This window comes from Corvus cornix, chromosome 6, assembly GCF_000738735.6.
Source record: "Corvus cornix cornix isolate S_Up_H32 chromosome 6, ASM73873v5, whole genome shotgun sequence".
In the NCBI taxonomy this organism is placed as follows: Eukaryota; Metazoa; Chordata; class Aves; order Passeriformes; family Corvidae; genus Corvus; species Corvus cornix.
This window is the reverse complement of record NC_046336.1, coordinates 24988222-25008771: the sequence shown is the minus strand read 5'-3', so window position 1 is coordinate 25008771 and position 20550 is coordinate 24988222. Positions and strand designations below refer to the sequence as shown.

At 37.9% G+C, this 20550-nt stretch overlaps 1 protein-coding gene across 3 annotated transcripts in view; it reads right to left on the bottom strand.

Annotated features, from left to right (window-relative positions):
- Positions 1 to 20550, bottom strand: part of RET (ret proto-oncogene) — an 83786-nt gene that overhangs the window by 1700 nt on the left and 61536 nt on the right. For 2 of the 3 annotated variants that reach the window (XM_039554300.1, XM_019286684.2), the window contains 10 exons: positions 19268 to 19387; positions 17805 to 18061; positions 16519 to 16666; positions 13241 to 13348; positions 11588 to 11802; positions 11368 to 11490; positions 9212 to 9282; positions 5174 to 5311; positions 3156 to 3255; positions 1375 to 1522 (listed from right to left, as the gene is read on the bottom strand). In XM_039554300.1, coding sequence (XP_039410234.1) covers positions 1375 to 1522; positions 3156 to 3255; positions 5174 to 5311; positions 9212 to 9282; positions 11368 to 11490; positions 11588 to 11802; positions 13241 to 13348; positions 16519 to 16666; positions 17805 to 18061; positions 19268 to 19387 — 1428 coding nt within the window. Of the gene's footprint in view, positions 1 to 517; positions 1523 to 3155; positions 3256 to 5173; positions 5312 to 9211; positions 9283 to 11367; positions 11491 to 11587; positions 11803 to 13240; positions 13349 to 16518; positions 16667 to 17804; positions 18062 to 19267; positions 19388 to 20550 lie in introns of those variants that run through there. The other variant, XM_010400922.3, reaches the window with a different exon arrangement.

The window sequence follows — 20550 nt, the reverse complement described above, 5'->3', positions numbered from 1 at the left end:
TAAAGTCCAACAAAGTGCTGAGCACTCCTGTCTTGGTTCAGCATTTAAAGTTGCATTTCAGGCCTGTAATTATTTGCATTGATTCCAGTAACTCTTTCTGTGTTTAGGCATAAGTGATCACCAAAATGGATGCAGAGTGCTTAGCACTATGTTGATTCAGCTGTGCAAGCACAGAACCATAGCAGGGTAGAGAGTTTCAAAAACAAGAAATCTGATTCTGTTGCTTATTAAGCATTCAGCATCTGCCATCAACCTTGTGGCAACTTTTTTTCTGCTACTTCATTCTTTTAACAATCTGACCACTACGTGCGCCAAAATCAACATGAGTTGAGAAAACCTAATAAAGAAAATAATAGCTAAGGTATAGATCAAAAATAGACCCAAAGCCATGTATTAATGGCAACTTTAAAAAGAAAAGATCCAACTTTTCAAAAGTCATACTGCTTGAAGAATGAAAAAAGTATCTGTGATGTTAGTATCTTAAACCATGTAGAATATTTAATCAGAAGACAAAATATAGGAGTTTTGGCAAGAACCATTTTTACTGTCCATCTCACCATCACAATATGAAAGCATATGTTCTTTTAAAAACACTTGCTACATCATTCAGTTGAAGTTTAGTACTAACATGTTCATAACAAATCAAAGGACGTGAAAACAGCTGAGTGTATTTTCAAAATGTCCACTGTTAATTAAGTTTTCAAAGGATTTTACATGTCAGTTTAGTCTGTATATAATATTTATATACAGTATTTCTACCTTCTGTATATAATAATCTGTTTTCATCCTATGATACATTAAATACATTTCAGCTTATAGATCCAAAATGTACTAATAGCAGCTGAAATTTAGACATCCTTCTCAATAAATGAAAAATGTTGCAGATGAGTCCTATCGTTGAGTTATGACAAAAAACAGTATTTTAAAAAAAAAAGTCTATTGCTTAAATTAGAGGTGCAGAATCTAACATATTTTAAATGTTGTAGCCTCCCCCAACAGTATAGTTGAATTAGATACTCATTAGCATTTTATATTTCCCCTGAGAATACTTCCCTGATCTTTTTTTTTTGCTTTTACTGTATGATATCTAGTCATTTTACTTATTTTCACATCCTTTTAAAAATGTTTATTTTAGACACAGCTGCAAAATGACTAAAGGATGATCCTGATGCAAACTTTGACATTTACCAAAAGAAAAAACAAACAAACAAACAAACAAAAAAAACCCCAAAAGAAGCTTCCAAGCAAATTTTGATTGGCTTCATTCAGACAAGAAACACTGTAATGGAGTTACAGAGTCTGAGAACAGTGCAGAAGAAAAATCAACTTTTTTTGTGTGTTGCTAGAATCTAGTAAATGCATGTGAAATTCTACCATAGAGTTTGTTTTCAATCCATGTGGAAGGGAGGGTTCGAGGGAGGGGAGCATTATTACAGTCCACGAGAGGTGTCTCCTCTTCTGAGAGCCCATCATCGTACAGTAAGGAATCGGAAGGTGTGGAAGCTGCAAGGTCTAAGTAGTCCTGGGAAATGAATGCACAAAAAGCTGTGTTAGTGCACGTGGCAGTGTTGCTGTTTGAGTATAAAGGATAAACGTGCACCTGCTTTCTTTACAACAAGGAACTGCAGACCCACTGCATTTATCTTTCTCTGGAACCTCTGGCCCCTGAGGAGGCTCTGCTTTCCAGCAGCCACAGCAGCTCTGGAAGCATCTGATTTGCCTGAACACTGTCCCTGCTAGAGACATATGAATACTTCCCCTACTTAATTCTGCACATTAGCTAAACACCCAAGAAACTGAAGAGCTGTCCTGACTGATTTGTTTGACCTTCAGCTTCTGGTATGCCTGATCCATGTGTATGCCTGAAATATATCTATGGAAATACATATGCATGCTTAAAGGACAAGGTATTCACATCTCATAATCATTTTACAAAAGCTATTACATAATGATGCATAAAATAACTATGTAAATATTGCCAAAGAAAGCTTCTGTTGCTGTTCTAAAACTAAGTATTTAGGTCACCGATAAGAATTCATTGGTTTATTTTATGTTGCTGAATTGCTTTGATGCAAAGAAAATGAATGTGAAGCATTTTCAACTAATTTAAAATGCAGTTTTTGCTTTCAAAATGGTTTTACTTTGGAAATTCACTGAAACATTTTAGCTTTTTATTTTTAAAAGATAAAATTACCCAATTTTATAAATGGAAAAACCTTTGGAATTTTTCATTCAGAAAGGAGAGAAGAAAAATTACTAACTTGTCAAGCTCTATTTTGGATTGGTTTTGTTTTAATTATGATGATAATTTCAGAAAGGCCTGCCAGCCCCTCTGTTACAAGTCTGTCCCTGGACATGCATACCTGTTGCATACAGATTCTCAGCTGCTGTAAGTCAGTGGCTGACACGTCAGAGTGATTTAATGTACAGCCCTAGACAGACCGTTCACTTTCCCATTTTTAATTGAGAATTTATTTTTACATTCACACTCTGAACACAATTGTTCCCATTTGTTGATTAGCCCAACGTAAATGCCACCACATTCTCAAATCCAGTAATATCAGTTGCTGTTATTTCCTCTGTTTTTCATTGGTAACTTCCCCCTTCCCGTAATTAGTATATTAAAAAAAAAATTAAGATTTTATGTGCAAGTAGGTATGTCTACATTTTATAAATAATGCAGCTTGGGCTTATATCTTTAGACCTCAGCATCCATTCATTCAAAGCAACTCTATACAGGATTATAATAGTTTTACAGTAACTTGGAGTGGTGGAATCATACAGCTTTCAGACCCCTGATTGCATGAAGTACTACATTCTTCTAGTTCTGGCTCTCTAAGGTTATTTATTCAGGAGTGGAACTCAGGAGTAACTTTTCACAGTAATTTTTAAATTACTACTATTATTTAAAGAAAATAGACGGGTTAAGGATAATCCACCCACATTTTGGGCTGATGTCACCAAAGCCATTATAACAGGCAGTACTGATTTCAAAAAGCTGGATGCATGTGGAAGGAACTAGATACGTAAATACTTCAAGATTTCATGAAAAATAAGTTACTTTGCTTTAAAATAAAATTAAAAAGTAATGATTTCTCTACATTTGAACACAGATGACCACAAAAACTTTCAAAATCAATGCTTTCCACACTTACCCTACTCTTCACCATCATTTTCTCCAGTTCCTTGCTGATCTCAGTAAATGTTGGTCTTTTATCAGGTTCTTGCTTCCAGCAGCGCAACATGAGGTTGTACCTAGGACCCATCACAGGGTGAAAAAAGCCCAAAACTGTTAGAAAAGAGTCATGCTTCTGCTCTAATGATTTCTAGCACTAAAGTTAACTGTGGCACAAAGGCCATCCACAAGTACATCAATCTCTGCTGTGAGTTCTGTGAAATGTTCCCTGGAATTAACAACTGACACTCACAACAATGGGCTTTTATTTTAAAGAGTCTTCCTGAGTTTAAATGATGATGCACTTGGCTGTCCTTGAAGGACTGTAGTCTTAGGTTTCTTTCTTTATTTTCACTTTCTTAAGAGACCACCTCAAGTGTAGGGCAGCATGCCAGACTTCTAATTCACTTTGTTTGTATATGACACTGAAGAAATTTGTATATCAACCTGAAAAACTCTGTTGTTACACCAGAAAGTAGAATTTTGTTCTTCATTTGTTCAAACTCTTAAGTTTCCGTGAACTTTTCTTCAAAGTGAAGCCTAGCCTAAGACTATTTGCAAAAACTAATGTTCTTTTGAGTTCTTCTATTACTGTTAGTTTGATTAAACCTATATTTATTCTGTCTTTAACTGCTTTCTATAGCATAGAGCGTGGAAAGGAAAGGGAACAGAATTAAAGTTTTATAAGTTGAGTGACTATCAGACAGACATTGGCAAGTTCTGGAAGTGTAACTCTCCAGCCTGTGCCATTCATGCTGTTTTTCTAGCTTAGGTGTTCTCAGGACTGAGTGATCTGCCCACACAAGTGCTCTAATAGTGGAAAAAGTGGGCTATGAGAACTTACAGGAAGCTATTGAAAAGCACTGCATTTTATGCCTTCATCCATGATCTCTCTCTTACTTGACTGGGTATAGGAGAGAATGCAATTTAAGAAAAATGGTCCTTAAAGTGGGCTTTCACAGGCTGTCAAAAAAACTTCTGAGTAAAACAGAAAAACATCTGAAAAAAGTCAGAAAACCATGTTTTAGCTTCAATTAAAAAAATCCCAGAAACTCAGATGTGGTCAGCTTGCCATAATTATAAATGACATAACATGTTTGAGGAATGAGAATTCCCCACTGAGATGAAACAAAGAAAAAATTAGTATTATACATTTCTTAGACAATATTTGCCAATCATTCTTGTAAACTTCTACACTGCCCTAAATTTGGAAATACTTAATGTTTTGTTCTGTATGTTAAAGAAAAAGGTTTATTATTTATACTATTATTTATTTAAAGCTTTTTTCTCAGCCCAGATGTGGCCAAAGCATCCTTCCAACTGAAAATCAGTCAAAAGAGTGGCCACAGTGATTAAAGCCTGGGAACTTTCAAAAAACCACAACCACGATCAAATCTGCAGGCTGAACATAAAATCATGCCTCATCTCCAAATGCCATGGAAGATCACAGACAGAAGATATTTTACATTGACTGTGTTTTAATAAATCAGACAACACATTATGAACTGTCTCCAAAGCCATGGGCTTATCAAGTCACAGAAAATTTTCATCTTTTAGGGTGTAGATTTCTGGGCCAAGGTATCATTTTTCCTCTGGAATGCCGTGACAACTAACAGACAATGACTGTGGATCGAATATCTGTCTCATTTGCAGAAAGTACTAAGACATTTTCTTGAATATTTCAGCTACCACTGTGTTTTATGGAATTTTCCTCCTTCCCCCACCCTCATAAGTTTTGAATGTGCAAACTCTTGTAATTGTTTGGCAAGCATGTTATTCAATACCCTACAAATGGTTTGGATATAGCTGTAGGCATTCTGTGGGCAACTTTTTCCCCTCTTTACTGTTCACTAATTTAATGACATTCTTTAAAGCACTACATATTTTGACTATATCTCTAAGATACACAGAATAGTATTTATGAGGTATTTATTTAAACCTTTTTTCAAGTGTCTTTATTAATGTTTTATGAATCTAATCAGATCAAGAGTTACTTACATTTCTTCACTGCAGTTTTCTGGTCTCTCCATTCTATAGCCTGTTTTTAGGAGGTTAAAGAGTCTTTCAGGAGCAATACCTGGGTAAGGATTGCCTCCCAAAGTAACAATCTCCCATAGCAGAACTCCAAATGACCATCTGAAAAAAAAAAAAAGAGCTTTTATGTAGAGCAGTAGGTTTCAGGAGCTTAGTGTGGCATTTACACAACAGATCTCCTCCTAGTATTTTCAGAACCCAACAAAATTCAAGACACCTCAAAACCAGAGGGGCTGTACAGATGTAAGCAGGGCCATCCTTGTTCCCAAATACTGCTCATTGAAAAGGTTAGCAACCCAACAGTAGAGAAAACAGACAGCCCTTTTTTATCCATTGACAAAAGTTAACTATATCCTGGGAAGGTCCATCTTCTCTGGACAGCAGAAAGAGAAAAGTCCTTCCTCTGGTGGCCCAGCCCAAAGGCTTGTTCCTCTTCTGCACGGTGCTCCTGCAGCAGTCTAACCTCCCTAATTAGCCCTTGTATTCAGAAATAACTCTGTAAATTAGATTTACACAATTACCACAAGACTTTTTCACTGTCTCGACCGTGAGACAACACAATGTGTTTATTTTAATCATAAAGTAACACCTTTGATATCAGCTGGTCTGTTGGGCCATTTCAGTGATTCAGGACTTAATTTTCTTCTTAGAGTTCATGAAAGAAGAGGAAAGAATTTCCTCTGGAAATACCAAATGCCTAAAAATGAAGTTAGACATAGAACAGAAGAAACCATTTTCTGAACTGAACAGAAGAAATAGTGAATTTTTAAACCTACTTTACTGCTGAGCTCTAACAAAAAGATCTTGCACAATGGGTTAGAAATATTTAGAAAAATCAGTCCATTTCTGGAGAGCAAGCCAGGAGAAAAGAGGCAAAAATGTTTTTCTTTTCTTCGTGAAAGGCTTTTCGAGACACAAAGAAGCTACAAATCGCTCTGAATCTGCTCAACTGACAACTGACAAAATCTGGATGTTCGAAAGGAAGGAAGCCAGCCAACACTGGGGCTGCTCAATGGGATGCATCTGGAAGCAAAATTGCATACAATTTATGGAAAATGCTAGCTTTGGGCAATTTCTCTGTAAACCCCATTTTTAAGAAAATTTTAGGATGTGTTAGACACCTACTGCCAAAACAAACAGCCGTGTCTAATTCCCTATGAAAATTCCATCTCAAAATGTTAGCCAAATACCTCACCTCCTGTCTGACTCCATTCCACCTGTGCTTCTCACGTTTTAAAGAACAATGTTAACCCCAAAAAATACGGCAATAAAACTTCCAAAATGGTCAGAAAAGTCAAAGTGACTCTCACACAGTCCCAAGTGGCATGCTGCCATTCTTCTCCCTAATGCCTAATTCACTGAATTAATTTTTAATCACTCTGCACATTCTTGAAAGCTTATGAATATTTATAGCATTTTCATATACTTTATTAATATTTCTCCTCATACCCTTTTTGAAGCCAATTATGCTCTGCCATCAGGTTATAATTCTGTCCATGATTAATTCAAATAAACTTTAGAGCATGGCAGGTTTTATTTTTAAAATCCACTTCTGCTCAAGAGGAATTTTACAGAATATGGAAGGAGATCAGATGAACAATTTCTTAATGGAAGTTGTTTAGTAAGTGAACATATTAGAACAGAATGCTGTAGAGTGCTGCAGTACTTTCAGATTGTTATACAAATTAAGTACTATGGGAGGAGAAATGAAAAATTTCCCACTGTGTTATGTTTAATGCCGAATAAAAATATGATCACAAAAAGCCAGGAAAGAAAAGTATGTGAAGAGGAAGATAGTAGGTTAGCTTTCCACTGGTGTCATCGACCTCTGAAGCAAAAATGGGGTTTTTGTAAATGCTGGCAAGTGGTACTGCTATTAAGCTCTGCTAACCACTAACTATACAGAACAGCTTGAGAAGGAAGAGGGTGGAAAACAGAAACACAGAACATCAGAAAAAAGAGCATATTGGAATGGTTGCTGAGTAATGTGTTCACCTAAAATACAACTGCATCACCACAAACAACAAAGAATATCCATAAAATAATATTTTCAGAGTGCAATTATCTAAAAATATCAATCAATGCTGCAAAAGAAGTACTTCATTGATCAGTCTGCTGCTGCTGAAATGTCATCGTGGAAGCTGGTGCTGGAGAGGATTTGCTCTGCAACTCTGTGTGTGTGTGTGCATGTCTCAGTTCTGCTCTGCAGGAACCTGGCTAAACTAGGAGCTGCTACACAGCATCTTAGATGATTTCCCATACAATGACACAGCAAAGGTGACCCAGCAGTGAGTCAAAGGCACCGTGTAAACACAGCAGACACCTGGACCCTTTCTGGCACTGCATGGAGCACACGTGCACAGCACAGTGCCGGGCTCCTGAGGCATCTCCAGGAAAGCTGCTCAATCAGCACAGCTCGACATGGAGATCCTAAGGCAGCCCTGGGGAGCAGGGAAGCTACACAGCCCCAGCACACTGTGTTGCCCAGGGCTTTGAGCTTGCTTGCTTGATGCCAGCTGGGCAATCTCTGCATGGTGTTGGATGCCATGGAGAAGAAACAGGCTCCTGGGCTTACTTAATAGCAGTCCATCAGGAAAACGAAATGGGAGGAATGCTATTGGATCCAGATGATCAGTCAGCAATCAAAGAAGAGGCAGTTACATGACAACACAACCTGTTCTGACCCCAAACCATAGTGACAAAACTGTTTTGAAGAAAATGAAGAAATTAAAAATATGCTAAGAAGTTTTTAAAGGAATTTAAATGATTCTCTGGGAAAAGTAACTTTAGAGAAGCAAGTCAGCACAACGGGTGCTCTGAGGAGGATAAAAAGGGACCCAGAAAAACCTGTAAGCTGACCTAAGTAAAAGTGACATTCTCTCAAGAATTATCCCTATTTTTTTCTTTTCTTACTCCAGTGGAAAATATTTTGGAAATTCATTTTGTAAGGAATTTCCAAGCCATGCAAAATATTTTATTTCACTAGAACTGCTCTGACCTGCAGAGTAAAAAGCGAAGGGTAATAATTTTAGAAGTACAAATCTAAAGGTGCGTATTTTGACATACTGCTATTATCAAAGTGTTTTTCCTCTTGAAGTGCCATGCCACCCAAATCGGCATTTTACTCCATTTGAGTGCAACAAAAACATTACTTTAGTCAGATGCTCTCTTTCAAGGCAAACTTAGAAGGTATCAAGATGCTACCTATTAGAAAATCAGGCCTAAGTACTGTGGCTTTTACAGTCCTTTGGAGGTTTTTCTCCTAAATAAATAATCCTTAGTTTTAGTGTCTGCCTGGTGACTAGTCACAAGCATCATTCACCCTAGAGAGAAAGAAATGAAAGTATCTGATCCTGAATTAAAAATGTGTCTACAAACTCTCCTCTGCCTGGCTCCATGCTTATCAGACATGGGAACAGCTTAGCTGTGGTTGCTTTGCCTCCTCTTCATCACATGTGGAGGTTACAGCATATCCATCTTCAGGGTCTCTGTTTCCCTAATCATGAAAATGAGCTTGTATCTTGGCACTGAAACTGGATTGAGCTGACTGGCATTAAATTTAACTGGAGTTCTGTCATTGATTTCAATAGGAGAGAGGTGAGGCATAAAATTCCCCTTCCTTTCTTTCACTGCATCCCTCACCCATCACCCAGTATTACAGGCAAGTGATGAACAGCACTGAGAAGTTCAGGTATCACCATTATCTGTAGCAACCTCTACTAACTTGTGCCTATATATTCAAAGTCAATCATGTCAAATGAACAGATCCAACCCTTGCTGATTTCAACAGGAATTACAAATACCTCTGATAATCTTTTATTCAGATTTAATTCAACAGCAAAATTCTTAGGTATCACTGCCAGTTGATGGTGCCACCCAAGACTTCCTTCATGTTTCTTTCCAAGAGTAACAGCTTTGACTCCTACATACCTTGCTGTGCTTCCTCCCCCAGCTCCATAAACAAGCACACAAACCAGAAAGTATTCAAGAATTTACACTTACACATCACTTTGTGTGGTGTAGATATGGTCAAATAGGGACTCTATGGCCATCCATTTCACAGGGATTCGACCCTAGAAGGTAAAAAAGCAGTAATGGTCAGAAAATTAAATTTCCAAGTGAGAAAACAAGGTATTTATCTTCAAAATGATAAAACACAGTCTATCCATACTACAGCATTTGCCAATGGGCTTAGTGATTTGGCATTTCATAAGAAAAACAGTGAGGAGAATAACTGCAAGAGTTTTTAAAATCACTCATTCATGTCTTTTCACACACTTCAGCAATCTAATTATGTTCAATAAGCGGCGGTCACCAGTTTAAGTTAATTCAACTCTTAACAAAGAACTTTGAAAATGTGCAAATGCAAAAATTATGAGGAATGATGGTTAAAGAGGAAGAGCTATCTCATTTTTACCAGGGATGATGCATAAATGGAACCACCTGGATGTTACAGTTACCTCTGGTTTCAGAACTGAACCTGGACAGGCATATTTGGTTACTAGTTTCTAAATGGAATCTGTAAGTTGCTCCTTTCACTGGAAGAAATTCCCTGAGCAAATCTGAGAAAACCACCCCAAATATTAATGAAAATCTAGGTTTGCAAAATTTCCAAGATATTTCATAACCTTCACAATATGACTAGCATTCATATGCCTTACTTCTCATTCTCATTAAATTCATATATATCTATGCAAAAACTATTTCAGTTGGATTTGAAACTTGTTCTTCCTACTCAAATTCCTCTTTTCCCTGCTTCCCCATGCAAGCAGACAGATGCTTGTTAGGCTCTGAATAATACTACAGTGACAAGTGTCTCAGAAGTAAAGAGCAAATATCTGCTCAGTACATCATGCCCCACCAAATGAAACTAAACTGCCGAACTGCCTCTATGTAAATGCATTACTCTTAAAATACGGAGCACCTGGTATAAATCAATGTAAAAACACATCCATCAGAAGATAGCCAAATGAACATGGCAATGCCCTTTTAGGTAAGATCATGTCTTCTAGAAGTTTTTTTTTTTCTTATTTTGACTTATGAAACATTCACACAAAATGGCCTTTAAAAACAGGGAAAGCTAAACTAAAAATTCACAGTATTTATGGAAATCTTCTCATAAAATTTTAAGATTTTCACATGCAAAAAAATTGTCGAGAGTTGGCAACTCTTTCATATTAAGCCATAGAGGGAACTGAACCACCACTGCTCGTTTGACAAAGTCAGTGGGAAGCTGTGGTCATGAACATCACAGTCTAGCCCAGGAGTGACTTGTGGAAGTTCTGCTGGTGTCAGCGACAGGTGGATGCGAACAGGCAGAAAGGATTTACCTTGCTGTATTTGACAGGAGCTGTCAAAAGAATAAATAACCAGCAAGCCTTACCCTCCTAGTCTCGAAGTTATAATGCTCAAGCATTTCTCTTTTCTTTACTGTAGGAAAGCAGTAACATAATAACTGGCCTTTGCATCAAATTTACTCTCACAGTCCTGCAGGTGAAACATTACCCTGTGCTGTCTCCTGCCATGAGCACTGTGAGAAGACAGGACTGTCCAGGCACCCAACAATAATTTACTGTTGCAGGAGAAAGACAACTGCTTTAAATAACCTCCAGCAGATATCATGAGCTCCTCAACTACCCTGACCTGTAATGTACCACTTTAATTTAGCATCTTTCATACATTTAGAAGTATTTACAAGAGGGCTTTGCTTCAGGTCTTCTGCATATAAGAGATCATTCCTGAAATTAGGAACTTGATATAAATTGTCTATACCTTTTTCAACTCCTTGGTACTTTTAGTTCATATTTTTAATTATAAATAGAAAGAGAGAAAGAAAAAAGATGGGGTTTTTTGTTTGTGTTTTCATGTAGTTTGATGAAGAACTGGATAAATAAGGAGTGGAATGAGAGGACTGAATAAACAAAGAGTGGAAGAGGTAATAGTTACTTAAAGACAATCTATATTTTACATATATATATGGATTGCTATCCCACTGATTAACCTCATAATTTTGCTTCATTGTCATTTTTATTTCCTCAAAATATTTAAGTAAATAAAAATAGCAATTATCCTTTTCATCCATGCTCAAGTCCCACAGTATGAATTCATTTTCTTGATTAGGCAATAATTTCAACTACTGCTTTTAATGTGCACTGTACCTTGCTCCTCTTTACATACGAATCTTCCTCATATACATCACGTGAAAGGCCAAAATCAGAAATCTTCATTTTGCGCCCTTCTGCCACCAACACATTCCTGGCTGCTAAATCCCGATGCACAAGCTTTTGGAAGGAAACAACAGGAGTGTTTATGCTTCTTGTGGAGGAACCAGCTGCTCCACATCTACCACATGCTGAGATCACCACTGCCCTGCCCTACCTTCATCTCTGCAAGGTACTGCATCCCTCGGGATATCTGCCATGCAAACGATATCAGGTCTCCCATTGTTAAGGCTCTCTCATCAGGGTTATCCAAGTAACTGGAATTTCTGTTGCCATCACTGCCCACGTAGCTCGGGCCTACTTTTCGACTTTCCCTGAGGAAACTGCGCAAGGAGCCGTATTTGGCGTATTCCACAATTAAATACAGTGGGCCTGAAATAAACACACAGGTCAGTAAACAATTAATAGATAACCATTTTAGAGGGGCTTTTTAAACAAGTCTCTCTTCTAATCAGCACATTGTTTTCAACAGTTGGAGGCTCCAAACACCTCTGCCCTTTATGTAAAAAGCACTGAGTCAGCCATGAAATGCGAAGAGAATGAACTTCAAGTTAAATCAAAGCACAATGCTGCCTCTTGCCTATATTCCCTCATCTAGATAATCTGAGACCAAAAAAACAGATGACCTTCACACAAATAGGATCTGTGAAACAGCCTAACTTAGAGAAACTTTAAAATAAAAATAATCTTCTTGAGCTTGTGATACTGAGCTCAAATCATCTGCTAATTCCAGCACTGTGTTTAAGGTGCCTTTTGAGAGCACTTAGAAACATTCTGGCATTACAAACCATTAATTTCTCCTCCCCATTAACCACATGAATAATACCTTCTCAGTGCTGTCATGCTAAATACATTTGTCTGCTGTATCAAAGCCCTCCTACCTCATACGCTAATGAATTAACTTGATATTTATTAAAAGCCTGTGACTCAGAAACATTTCACTTCCTTTGGGATGAAAAAACACATTGCACTGAAAAGAAAAAAAAAATAACCCGCCCCACTGGTTCATTACCTTACTAAGACTCAGAGATGACTCACTCCTGAATTATATTCTGTCTACAACTAAAAGTGACAATTGCAACAGAACTGGGTGGGAAAAGAAGGCAGGCCTTTGCCCGAGGTTGCAGAATCCATACTGTGATTTTAGGCTGCACAACTGCAGATGCAAAAGGAAGAGAATGTTGCCATGCCACTTTATTTAAAATGAGCAATTCCTGTGCACAACAAAATTTGCTTCACTGGGAATTTATAATACATGTGTCTGCAGATTTTTCCCCTTGAAATATACCTGTTGATGATTGTGGCTTTTAGAAATCATTTCATAACAACAGGGAGACAACAGTTTCATGAGAGTGGAGGAAAACTGCGTATCAACCTAACTATCCAGCTATATTTATCTGTATATGCGTGTAGTTACCTTTTTGCATTGTTTTAGCATAAATAATAATAATAACGAAAACTAAATTAAACTTGAAATATACCTCATATTTGAAAACACTTACTGATTCTTAACATAATATACAAATATATATTGATTGGAAGGGAATTTGTAGGAGACTTGTTAATTTAAAATAGCTTCAGAATCAAAATGTGCATTGAAGAAAACCACAGGAAGAATGCTTAGTTACACTGAATTAGTATTTCCCCTTCCTTTCAAATACCTTTTTTTTAGATATCCCTCTTTTTTCAGCCAACAGCAAATTCAAAAGGTGCTCAGCAATTATTAAGCAGTTGTTGAAATCCATCAACTAACTGAATTTTATTTCCTTTCTTGATGGTTTTATCTTAATAATGAGCTTTTAATATTTACCATCTTGACTGCAGGCTCCATAAAGTTTGATGACATGAGGATGGTTGACTTGTTTCAAAAGGTTGAACTCTGACAGGAGATCTCGCAGCTCACTCTGGGAAGCATTTTCTGCAGAAAGTGACCAAACACAATTTTGGTTAGCAAAGCATCCCTCAAGAGTTCTCTGTGTACCGTCTGAAGTATGACATCTACCATCTCTCCTGGCGTTAACAAGAGGCTGGAAAACTCCATACTTCCCCACAGGAGAGAAATTTTCCCATCTCCAGTGTCCTGCAGTCATTCACATCAGAACCAAGTGAACGTGACTGCTGCTGCTCTGGCTTGGTAGCAGCCTGCTCCAAGCATTGCTCTGCCCTGATACAAATGACTACAGAACAAGGACGTCAGGCAAGAATCAGGACCAGAGTCTGTAATGTCTTAAAGATGCCATGAAATTATTACAGGCCTTTTCTATTGTTCTAAAGCAACTTCCTAAGGTGAATCAGTGCAATAAGAGCTTCAGAAGCATATGAAAGCCAAGATGTCACGTTGATCAAACAAAAAAAGACTCACTCCTTGTCCTGAATACATTTTCCAACAGAGTAAAAATCCACTAATCTGCTGGCCTACTCTTGTAGCATTCATCCATATTTAGAGTTCAGAAGCTAAATGTACAGTTCAGACTGATTTTTACTGGAGGACATGTATGCAGACTTCACTGATGCCAGTGAGAATCATGTGGCAACATATGGCCCCTAGAGGCTTTCTTAGCCTTTCAAGTGTTTTGTCTTTTTGCAGAATACTTCAGACTGACAAGCTTCCTCTTTGAGTGCACTGGGCCTTGAAGGAGATCCCTAGTCATAAAGACACCACAGGTCAGAGATAACCCTTCTTCTTCCTCATCCTTAATCGGACACAGAACCGGCCTGGACAGCTCTTCCAGTGTAATTACTGGGCATTGACAAGGATGTGTTCATCCTGACTTAAGGATAATAAAAACAAGTTTGCCTTCTACTCTTTGGTACTATACTGTATGGTTTTTTCATAAAGGCTGTGAGCACAAAAGGATTTATTTGCCTATTCACGTGAGACCAGTTTGCCCTGATTAAGAAAATTGTTATTCTGTTCTACTGTATGTTTGTATCTGCCTGATATTATTTTGTACTCTGAATCTCCACTCAGAGTAGAGAATCTTCTACCCCAGGGAGCACAGTATCAGTTGGTCCCTCACGACTGATAAAGACTACAAAAACCACGTATTTATGTAAAACAAAAATTAAGAATGTCAACTTAATGCCTGTAAGAAAAGTCCTATTTTTGTAGTTCTAGAGCTGTATGATGTGAACAAACAGAACAGAACAAAATTCCCCATATACCATGCCTGTTTGTCTGCTGAAAAAACTAACTTTAAATTGAGACATTTAACTCTAAAGCTTTATGCCCCTTGTTTTAACAAATTGTGAATAATTTGTATTTATATATTGGTTGGTGTTTTCCCCTTTAATTTTATTGTAATGAGAGCATTCATATCAGGCAGGAGGTCAAATTTAATTCATATGAGAAAAGGGGCAATAATGGCCTGAAAAAAATTGTCCATCTGTTCCTTTAAACCTCCATCCATAGCTCCAAGACTGTTTTGGCTCAGCTAATTGCTCCCTGTTCCCTCCCCAGTACATAATGCCAAGTTGTCACAGTAGGGAGAGTCCTGCCCTGGTCTGTTCTTATCCAAATTGTGCCCATCTACCCAGCCCAGGCAGGAGATACCTTTTATGTAAGAAGAGGCTTCCCCATTAACACCCATTAACTGGTGTACCTACCACTGCCTTTTAGAGAGCAGTCAGTGTATAACAGTCATGAACACTTGAACAAATGACCTGCTTTGCATCTGTTACAGGGAAAGAATGGGTAGTTTTGGCCTGATCCAAAATAACTGTCCTTTGTACTTCCTGGCAGCACTGCAAAGGCCACTCAAAGCTAATGCACTGCTCCTTATGCTTCAGCTGTCATGTGTGAGCTGTGAAGTTAAGCCAGTAATAGTACATAAATATTTGCAGAATGACAAATGTTTTCCACAGTCAAGATGGAAAATGGAATTTCAGGTGACTATCTTCAATTTAATTTACATTACAGAGGGATTCATTAGAGCCTGAAGTATTACTGCAAATGTCAGATCAATTTATTAAAATAAGGAGCTTAAGATAAAGGTTCACTCCTTCACATTGTCAATTCTGTCAATTCTTTCCTTCATAATAGCTAGGGACAACTGAATGTCAAACCATCTGCAAGTAAAAGCAACGTTTTTACTACTATGTCTTGGAATCTGAACTCAGTCATACATCGATGAAAATGTGCTAGAAAAAGCAGTGTCACTAAGTGCACAAAAAAACATGAGATGAAATGGTGACTATTGTCTTGACAATGATACAATACAGGTCACTACTTGAGTATTACAAGTAATCGTTAATTAATCTCCACTTCTGAAAAATCTAAGTTCCTAGACGTCCTCCATACGACCTATTGTGCACTGAAACTCTTGCAATGAAGGCATGCACTGCATAATGCATTTATTTCTTAGGTAAAGTGGTGGGATATGCAGCATCTTCCCTGTCAAGGAGCAGCAGATATGCTTTGAATATAACAGAAATGGTAATAAGAAGTATAACATTTTCCTGTAATGACATGCTTTTACCGATAAGTGGCTGTGACTGGTTTAGTGCAAGGTTTCATACTGTCATCTTAACATTATCTAGGCACACTTTGCTTCCCCCAGGCTTACAGTCTTAGGGAAAACTGAAGATAGCAGCAGACAGCACTGGGTTACTCAAGCCATTCTGACAGAGCTCCTAGTGATTGAAAAGCAGATCAGAAAGTATAAAACTAGACAGACTTCTCAATCAGAAGAGTAACTTAATAGGTCTGCTCTGTCTCTTTGAATGACTATAACACGATTTATTTAAAAAGCTTTGTCCAAGGAAACTGGATAGAGGAAAAAAATCAGAAAGCTTTAACAAACCCTTGCAGTATTTCCATCAATGCCAAACAAAATTAAATACATTTGCTGTGTTAAGACAGAGACTCCTTGCACATCATGATTTAGAATTACTTACTTGGATCAATGTGATGCTAGCTGCTAAAGTCACAGATCTGCAGATTGTGACTGTCAGAATATATTAGAATGTTGGAAGAAATAGAGGCTGTGACACTGGTGGCTTTTTAGCTGACCTTTTTTTTTCACACTAGCCCCTCTTAAAATCCATTCAGAGGTTACCACAAATAGTTTGTCCAGATGGGAAAGGTACCTTTTAACATTTTCACTGCCACAGTGGTATAGCCAGCCCTTCCCTTGAGTCGGAACGCTGTTGCCTTGACGACCTTTCCGAATTCTCCTTCGCCGAGAGTCTTGCCCAGAACTAGGTTCTTCCGAGGGAATTCCCACTTTGGATCTTCCTGCAGGGGAGAAAAGAAACCCTGTAAGATGAAGCAAGGAAAGGAGTGGCTATTCCTCATACAGGTGCACTGCAGTGTGCAATGTTTGGTTGCCCGTTCTATCGCTATCAGTGCGTTCTTACAAAAGCTTCTGGATATTGAGGTATTTTGCAAATGTGTTTTCCCTCACCTGAAAACACCTCCTTCAAAACAGGCTGTACATGTAGTGTACGGCTAATGGATTATACAGGTCTGGGAAATTGGGTACAAATGAAAAATGAAGCGATACAGGATAAATGCTTGCTTTCAGAATAACTACAAATATGTGATTTCCATGGAGAAGTAAATCAGTTTTACTCAGAGAAAAAGGCTTTCCTTTAAGAATTCATCAGCAACAACAATCATCCTCTTATAAAATTTGTGCTAATAAGCCTTAAGGTTGCAAAATGATAACAGATATACAAACCAGACAAGAAATAAAGCAAACAGAGCACAAGCTCTGTGAAGACCTCACTATCTAACATTCAAATAGATTTGATGTTATATGTTATATAAAGTGGCAGTGTTTCTCTACCATGTTGGTTCATGAAAATGCCCCATCAGGCAGGAAACCTGGGTAGTGTGTGATTCAAAGCAGGAAAAAATAGAGTAAAGTTATGACAGCATGACTGGGCAAAAGTCCTTAAATGTGGGTAAAACTCCCACACCAACTGAGATCTGTGTATCAGAAATCAGGAAGACATCTCAGCAGGGGTGTTTTTGTTATGTTTTAAATTTAGCCTTGTTGTAGTACTTTGGCCCATCATAGAGAGTACAAACCTGCTTATCATTAGTACTTAACTGGACAATGTTAAAAGTAAAACCACAGTACTGTCAAATATAGTTATATTAGTAAAAATCACGGGCTTATATTAGACCTAAAATGTTACAATATATTAAAGCATAACAAAAAAGGAAGAACGTACTGGCCTTATAGAGCAAATTAAAATGTTTATCCAATTACTCATGAAGTATCTTCAGTGCACGTGATTTCCAATGCTGTTATTTGAAGGTAATGGGTGTTTCCATGCCATGAATGGACTGCATTTCTGTAACATCGTCTGCATGCATAAACAAGGCTGACATCAAAACAGAGTGCGCAAAATGACATCAGGCTTACTGGTATCTTAAAGGTGTCTACCGACACCTGGTTCTCCATGGAATCCAGGGAAGGCCGGCGGACATTACTGGAAGAATAGCTGATGGGGTAGGACTGCGCCGGGCGCCGGAACGTCATCTCCGCAGAGGCGATGGGCGGCTTGGGAGAATTCTTGTGGTACCGGTGGATGAAATAGTAAGAAACCAGCACAGAGATGACAAAGCACAGTGCCACTGCCCCTGTGATCACAGCCTTGCACACAGCATCACACAGTTGCTCTGTGGACAAAGAAGAGCTCCTTAGAACTTTCCTTATGGTCTCTCACTTCTGATTTGGCAGGGCATATAGCCTGCACAGGTGTGACAGAAAAACAAAGTAATTAAAAAACCTAGAGAAAAACTTAATAGCTATTATTCAGTGTAATCTGAGAAGTTGCAAATATGTCCACTGCACCTACCACTCCTTTTTATTTTGGGTACCAGCAAGTAACTGTTTGCCTAAGTGCCTGTGTAAAGGCAAGGACAGAGAGCTTGAGCCCATGCTCCTCATCTTTACAGACATTGGCTACTTCTGACTCTCCTGTTTAGGCCCCAGCCTAAGGTTTTACTTCAGAAACTAAGTTGCTTTAAGTTTGTGTGACCCTAGACAACATCCCTAGGGGCTTCACCTCCCAAAAAATTGTGAGATCCAAAATAATGTCCTTTTCACTGTTGTATCTAAGGTCAGGATTATATGATTTCAGATACATAATAAATTGTCTACATCTGCACACTGCACTTCAGAAATAAGTGAAACCACCACCTTTCTAGAATGAAAAAATAAGATAAATAAAAAGAAAAAAGAAGCTTTATGCTTCCCTTCTTTCTTATGCCTACTAAAAATTTACTCTCTCTATATATTCTAAACAATTCAGTTTTAAAGATGCAAACTATTTCATGCCATGTTTATTATTAGTCATAATAAAAACAATTTAAAATATCCATTATTTGTTTCAAACAACTGCACAAAGCTTTTCTATTTAAACAAAGGTCAATGAAAAAAAGAATGCACTTCTCCTAACACCATGGGAGCTGGTTGTCTCTGACATTTTGAAACTGAGAATTTTCAGAAATTATCAGGAAGCTGGAATTAGTTGAAAGTAATAGAAATCATTATTCTAATTCTCCTGGCTGCCTCTGCAAATATCAGGTAAGTCTCACTGAAATGCAAATGCTGCTGGAAATCAAAGGATGACCGACTTGTTTATCATGTAGTAATGAATAAAAAAGAATCCTTAGCCAAGGCTATAAATAACACACTCTGGAAATTTTCAGGCTCCATAGCAGATGTCAAGGTGCCAGTTCTTCACTAGTCTTGTATTAGCAGTCTCTGACCAAAGATACTGCTTATTAACATGGCCACAAGTGTAGACTGTTGTATACATACACATGACATATACAGAGAAAAATATCACTGTGAGAACAGCAGATAATGTTTAGACTTACCTTTGATATCATCTTTCTCACAATAACAGTTCTGTCTTGGGAAGCAGTAACAGATCCCATGTCCTGACTTAATTCCAAGATTTCCAATGCCCTTCCCATGGCCACCAATAATGTTTCCACCTAATCAAATACAGACAACAAGCTAAGATCCTTACATGTAGTTAAAAGGAAAAGTCTCAGTTTTTCATGTGTTTGCCCCCGTATGAATCTGAAATTTGACTGGGGAGCACAGTGCAGGAGTAATGACAGGGATTCCTGAGAGAGATGAAAGACTGTAAATTCTGAAATTCCTGAGATCCTGAACTGGGGGGACCTTGCACTGTTTAAACATTAGTCCTCATTAGCAGTTACTGAGTTCCATTCCTGGTTCTGATGCCAATTTCCTCTTACCTTGGAAAAGTCAGCCTACTGTTCTAGGTATCATTTGTTCCACTGCCAAATGGAGATAACGACACTTAACCACCTCTGCAAAATGCCATGGAACAGTCTAGTCAAAGCACTAAGAGCAAATGCCAGGTTAAGTGATAAAAAAATGAATTGCACTATCTAAAAATGCATTATTTAATATTAGGGAAAAAGTGCAGAAACTCATACTCTTGATTTCAAGTAGGAGTTCTTCATGCAGAGTAACAACAGGATTTCCAAGTAAATAATTTTTTTCTGTGTATGCTACAAAAATGACCATTAGTAGTGACATTTTTAATCTCTAAACTGCCTTAATCACAAACAGCATTTTACAGACTGCTCAGGTGGTTAATATTGGAAGAGACTGCGCTGAGTCACTGCTCTCTGAGCTGACACTTAAAAGCACTGGTGTTCCCAAAAATTACTCATTATCCTCCCCATCTCTCCCCAGCCAACTTCCTCCATCATGAAGAGGTGATGAAATAAAAATTTTCCATTTGCCACAGAAAATCATATGTATTTACTTATATCTGCCTATGTTTGAAGACCTGGAAGAAGAGGAAAGAGCAGGGAATGAGCCAGTTCTATCTAACCTGTTCTTGAGCAGTTGCTTACTGCATAAAATCTCTTGCTCAGAATGCAGTTAGGTTGCCTCTGTTTGACAGGCACAGCCTCAGTACCAGCTGTTTCAGCTGAGTGCCCTTGAATGTAATATTCATAGTGTTACTGTGAGAAAGCAATTTTGGGACTCAAGGACATAGCCATCATAATGAGAAATGAATTACAAACATAAGTATTTTCACAACTGTCTGTACTTAAAGAATATCCTTGATCTTAACACATCTCGGTATTTCTATTTATTGTTTGCCATTCCCAAA